This window comes from Mustela erminea, chromosome 10, assembly GCF_009829155.1.
Source record: "Mustela erminea isolate mMusErm1 chromosome 10, mMusErm1.Pri, whole genome shotgun sequence".
Taxonomy (NCBI): Eukaryota; Metazoa; Chordata; class Mammalia; order Carnivora; family Mustelidae; genus Mustela; species Mustela erminea.
In genome coordinates this window covers 14,351,856-14,357,855 of record NC_045623.1, presented here as the reverse complement: position 1 = coordinate 14,357,855, position 6,000 = coordinate 14,351,856, and the positions used below count along the sequence as shown (strand labels likewise).

At 51.4% G+C, this 6,000-nt stretch overlaps 1 protein-coding gene across 3 annotated transcripts in view; it reads right to left on the bottom strand.

Annotated features, from left to right (window-relative positions):
- Nucleotides 1-306: 306 nt before the first annotated feature.
- TMIGD3 (transmembrane and immunoglobulin domain containing 3) overlaps nt 307-6,000 on the bottom strand; it is a 65,523-nt gene continuing 59,829 nt past the window's right edge. For all 3 annotated transcript variants that reach the window (XM_032360763.1, XM_032360762.1, XM_032360760.1), the window contains 5 exons: nt 4,611-4,958; nt 3,043-3,109; nt 2,420-2,520; nt 1,848-1,909; nt 307-435 (listed from right to left, as the gene is read on the bottom strand). In XM_032360763.1, coding sequence (XP_032216654.1) covers nt 424-435; nt 1,848-1,909; nt 2,420-2,520; nt 3,043-3,109; nt 4,611-4,958 — 590 coding nt within the window. In that variant the 3' untranslated portion in view covers nt 307-423. The remainder of the gene's footprint in view (nt 436-1,847; nt 1,910-2,419; nt 2,521-3,042; nt 3,110-4,610; nt 4,959-6,000) is intronic.

Here is a 6,000-nt window from a genome sequence, read left to right as displayed (position 1 = left end):
TTCTGATAGCAGGTAATACCAATGCAGAAATAAGTATCGCAATATTATGCTTGAAACTTTTCTGGAAACACACTTCCAGGGATATCCCAGGAGAAGTTAGTCATACCTGAGAGTCCATTCAACACCAGTCAGGAGTTTATTGGTGAACCAAGAAAACACAAGTGATCTCCTGGCCCTCTGAGCCAGGTTTTGCCCCTTTTCTTCACCTGCGCCTGCTGTTCTCAGCTAGCAGCAAGCGATCACTGGCAAGTCAGAGGGTCCTGCAGTACACCTGAGAGATCACAATCGGTTCCCACAAGGTGGGGGTCGGTTGTCATGACAACTTTATTGTAGCATCACTTAAGTCATAAACTAAATAAATCTTCAGTCACATCTGTTCAGCATGAGCCATTTTCTATGGAGTCAGGACACAGGAGGAGGGCTTCAGTGACTTGTCTATTTTGTGGGGAAGAGAAAAAGGAAATCGAGTTCAGATCTGTTGCCTTCCTCTGCTGCATGTTTCTGCCATAGAAGTTGCAAACTCTCTCGTGGTGGCTTTATGGGGACTGAACACCGTAGTTTGTTCTCAGGGCAAAAATCAGCTGTCATTACTTGAAAGCCCTTCGGTCAGTCACCTCTCACCAAGCTTTGGTGATTTAATGCCACTGGACCCCTGCAGAGCCCAGGGACATCAAAGCCAGACGGGTGTTTGATTCCAGCTGCCATGTTCCAATTGCCTGAGTGTGAGGAAGCAGGACACGGCTAATACAGGTCACACAACTCTTTGCTCAAACGGAGTAGGTTTGGATTCCCTTGCCTCAATTTCCACCACTCTGTGTGCCTTTCCTGTCGAGTATTTATGCTGACAGTTTTCATCTGCGTGATGGTTTGTCTCCTTCCCACTTTGCATTATAAGTTCTATGAGGCCAGATGCCATTTCTTTTTCTTGCCTTTGTATCCCCAACACCTAGCATGGTCCCCATGCATTGAAAGAAGAGTGAATGTATGTCTAAAAACTCCTGGGGAATATGAGAATGGGGTCCTCAATCTATAGCAGAAAATGGGCCCAGAGAAGTGAAAAGTTACCCAAGATCATGCCTTGAAGAAGTGACACTGGTTTTTGCAAAAACCTACAGTATAATTGTGTCCTGAAGGGAGGGGTCTTGGGCACAACTACCTTCCCCATCTCCACCAGTTCCCAAAGCCCTTAGAGGACAAAAGGGAGCCAGGCCTTTGATTTCTTAGGGCTCCTGCTCTGCCATGGGGCCAAATTATCACAGGGAGAGTATGAGACCTCTCAGACTTAGCTTTGAATTCCAGATTCCTCCAGTTCTACCCCGTGTTTCTGTAGCAGGTGCTTCCAGTTGTGTGTGTGTGTGTGTGTGTGTGTGTGTGTGTGTACGCACGTGTGTGTGTGTGTGTGTGTGTGTGTGTGCACGTTTACTCTCATTCTCTGAAGCACTGTTTCCTGCACTTCCAGACCCAGAGGAGGGGGGAGCCTGCTCGTAACTATGTATACAGTCCCTCTGTGGCCCGACGTACTTCTGTGACTTCTGAGCATAAAAAAAGAAAAAAAAAAGTCCTACTAGCCAAACAGTGACACTTATATGTGGTGTTCTTCCTATCCTGTGTCTCCTTGAGAGGTTAGAAGAACCACCACATGGTGGTCTTGAGGATTTTGGTTTCTCTGATGCTGCCCCAAAGGAAAGGTGAACAAAAATAAAAAGAGAGAGAGAGAAAGGGAAGGTGGGCAGATCCACAGAGTCCCTGCTGAACAAAATTCCTATCCTCTGGTTAGGAAAGGGGATCCCTAAAGATCAGGTAACTGTGAGGCCCAGGGCTCAGGATGAGCCACGGAGGGAACTTACCAGAGGTGTGGGGATCACAAAAGAAGCTTGACTGGTTTTCTGGCTTCTAGTGAGGATTCTACCTGTAATACCCAAGGGCAAAAGGAGGCACAAAGCTTAAGGGCCCTTCCTCTGGTGACTAAAGACCAGAACTGAGGCCTGTGGGCCTGTCGTCTCCATTCCTGAACCTTCTCAAGGAGACTTTTCTATGTCTACTTACCCACAGGCCCCAGAGGTCTTTTGACAGTCCCCCCAGGTGAACAAAAGTTTCAAGCAAAGAGTAAGTCTACCTCTGGAAGGTTGTGTGCTGGGGAGGCAGGTGACCTTCCACACACTGGAACTTACAGTGTGGTCGTCTCAAGGCCTCCCTCCTCCCGAGTCTAAGTGGTCCCACTTACCACGGCCGCCATACCCTCTCTGTCACCTCTCATGGGGCCTTAGTCACCATGAAGCAGAATCTCCCCCAGCCCATGGCTGGCTGCATTGACCTCCATGGGTCCAGGGAACAGGAAGAGGGTCACACTCACTCATTTGAAAACTACTCCTTGGCCCCTTTCATTTTGCTTAATCCCCACCCCCCAGTGACTACTTACCCCTTCTACTCCTTTGGCTTCTCCTTCTTTTGGACAAATGACTGATTATAAAGATGGACCCCAAGCCCGTGATCAGTATGCAGACGATGAGAATGGACATCCTGGAAGGAGTCACAGACCGACGGAATTCATGTCGCTCGAATTTGGTTCTCTGCCCAGGATCCACTTTCCTGGGATCTGCTCTATCCCCCGCCCCTACCCAGTTCCAGGAGCTCTGCCACCGTGTCCCTTCAGAGTGCTCCTGTCCCCCAGCCCAAGCCTGATCGGACCTGGACTGGTGGGCAGACCGAGTGGGTCTGGCCCCTCCCTCAGAGACTAACAGACTTGGAGTAGGCAGAGCCAAGACTGGCTGGTCTCTTGAGCAGGGGAGACATAAGCTCAGGAGCTAGAAATGGCCAAAATGAAACAGAAAAGGGCAGTGCAGAGAGAGAGGTGGCAAGTACACGTGAGAGCAGCAGATCAGAGACTGAGAAAAAGTCCCAAAGACGCTCCGGACCACTCCTGAGGGCGCCATGTCCCTCCCTTCACATGTGAGACACTGCTCTCTCCTTAGGACAGATCTTTCTCCACGCTGTGTCACCCTTGCCTGCCTCCCGGCACCTCCATAGCCCATTTGTCCTCACCTGGAGCGATCAGCCTTGCGGACCACTCTGGATGCCTTGCAGCTTCTGGTCTTGTTGCCTGACAGGCCTGCATCAGAAAAAATGTGCTGAGGGTCTAGTGAGCCAGTCCCCAGACCTGCCCTTGCCTTCTGCATCTCTGCGTCTCTGGCTGTCATTCCCTCAACCCTCAGAGACTGTGTTCCGAACAGATGCTGGCCCAAGCTGAGGCACCCTAAGTGTGCCCTGCATGGGGCAGAGAGTAGAGGGAACAAGTAGGGGCTGACAGCCAGCCCACACTCTGCTCACCAAGCCATATACCACCGCTCACTGGGTTCCTTGCACCTGGAGATGGGACCCTCTTTGCAGATTTGCACAAAAGCCCTGTGTGGACTAGAAGTGGCCCATGGTTAGAGAGTCCCAGGCTGAAGCCTATGGGAGGGGACACCAGAGGCACAAGAGGGCCAGTCCAATCCTTAAGGAAGGAGCCAATAGATGACATCATTGCCACACTGTGCTCCTGACAGCCACCAAAACCCAATGGGAAAAGCTCTGCCATGGCCACCCACATTGCCTTCTCTGGCAAATCTAGTTGGGGAGGTTGTGGGGGCTTAAACTAAGGAGACATTTAGGTGAGCCTCTTTCATCCCGAGCCTAACTATACAGTAGAAACACACTAGGTGTGAGGATGTCACCCATTGAATAAGATACTTGTTAGACAAAGGAGTAGTTGCTCACATATGAGCAAGACCCTCTCTCCAGCACCAGAAGGCTTCCTACAGCTTTTCTTAAGTTCTTGGTTTGTTTTCCTACCGGCATCGTGCTCTGGGCTATGATAGAAAGACCTCCCTCCTAGAAACGGAAAGGACTGAGAAGACACAGAGGGAAAAAAGAGAAAGGCTAGTGCTGTCCTTAAGCTCTTTGCCAAGACAGAGGCTTTCTCACGTAGAAAAGAGACTTTGAACAACTGACAGAAGAATTTTGGTGAGCATCTGGAGAACTCAGCTCTGGCCCAAAAGACTGGTTGACTGGCCTGGACAGACCTTCCCCTACGTGCCCCAGTCCAACCTTCACCCACCCAGCAGCCTCCATGTAAACTGTACTCCTGACGCGTTTGGCCGTGATCTTCATCCCCGTTTCTGAGGGGGCTCATCCGGGTACCTGGGTCATCTTTCATAGCCTCACTTGCCTCTCGAGAAATGGAGTTTCAAGATTCTAGACCTACAAGGCTGGCTATGAAGCACAGATGTGTAATATCAACCTTTGAGCCTTCCCTGGCCAGCAGCACAAAGCCCTTCCAATTATTAGCTGCCATGAGCCTCTCCCAAATCCCATGAGCCAGATCGCTGTCAAGAAAGGGAGCTTCCAAGAGGACCCCAGAGCCCACACACCCTACTCTTCCTGGAATTCCAAGCTAATCCCCAACAATCAGCAACCACCCAACTTCGGAAGGAAGGAGAAACAAGGTTACTCCCAAAGAAACTAGGGAGAGCCTGACTTGGTTCTCCCCGGCTTCAGCGAGTAGTTACCACATGTAATGCACACGCACGACTGTGGGTTACCCCTGACTGGACTCCTGACAGGCTCCATACCTTTCCCAGACCAGAGATCACGGGCCAGGCCTCCCGTGCTGTCAGTCACCACCAGCTCGGTAGAATCCATGTCGTCCCTGGCAAAGGCCCGCTGGATGCCGCACCAATACCAGCCCGCGTCCTCCTTGGTCAGGCAGGACACAGTGATGATGAGCTGGCTTCCCGTGTCCCTCAGGGCCACGCGGTCTGTACTGTTGGGCGTGAAGGCGATGATGGTGCAGTAGTCCCGGAAGTAGCCTCGGCACCAATATTTGGGGTGGTCCTTATAGTGGGCATTGTAGCTGCAGGTGGCAGAAGTTGTGTCCAGCGCAAAGCTCTCCTTGACCTTTTCATCCATGACCATAGCATCTGTGAAAACACACATGGGCAAGCGTGTGCCCGTGCATGCACACGCACACACACGTATCATTGTTCCTTTAAACATGTTGCAGCCCCTGCTGTCCCCCAGAAAAATCAGTTAAAGCACAAAAGCTGATTTTTTTTTTCTGCCTGTTTTGGGTTCGTGAATATGAGGGGCCGAATAGGGTCCCCCTAAAATTTGTATGTTGAGGTGTTAGCCTCCCGTACCTCAGAATATGACTGTATTTGGGGATTGAGCCTTTTAAGAGGTAATTGAGTTACAGTGGGGTCATTAGAAAGGGCCTAAGGCCACCTGCCTGGTGTCCTTATGAGAAAGGAGCTTAGGATACACACAACAGGCCGAGGGACAGTCATGTGGGACACAACAAGAAAGCCAAGGAGAGCGGCCTCAGAAGAAACCAGACCTGCCTTCACCTTGATCTCGGACTTCCAGCCTCCGGAAATGGGAAGAAATCAATCTCTGTCGTTCAAGTCAGCCAGTCTGAGGTGCTGGCTCCGGCAAGCCTGACGGCTACTACCACAACCCTAGGCAAGTCTTGTGGCCTGGCCCGAGGGGTCCCCCTCTGCATGGATATGGGCAGACTCTCACCACTGCCTGGCAGGGGGCTTGAAGAACCCGAGGCTCACTGTGAGCACATCCTGTGCCCCTAGCCCCCTCCTCAGCTGAGGCCCCCTCAAAACCTGAGAAGGTTTGGAGGCTTTTGCCGGCCGCACAGTGCTGAGAGCAGATGGAGTCAGGTTCTGGTCTTAGGAGCTCAAAACTTTCCATTTCCTCTGTGCAAGGCCTACAGGGGCAGCACCATCATCTCAGGATGTTGTGTAGTGAGGAAGTCATGCACACCACATCCCCCTTGACCATGGCTGGGGAAGTATCTGAACAAGGAGCAGAGATGGGCAGCAGGGCCCCCTGTCTCTCAGCCTTCCAGAGATGGGCTAGGTCCCCACAAGCAATGCCTGGGACCTGCCTGCATGGCAGGTTCACGTCCCCCATATGAATTGATATTTTATTCTCCTATCCACCCCACAAAGT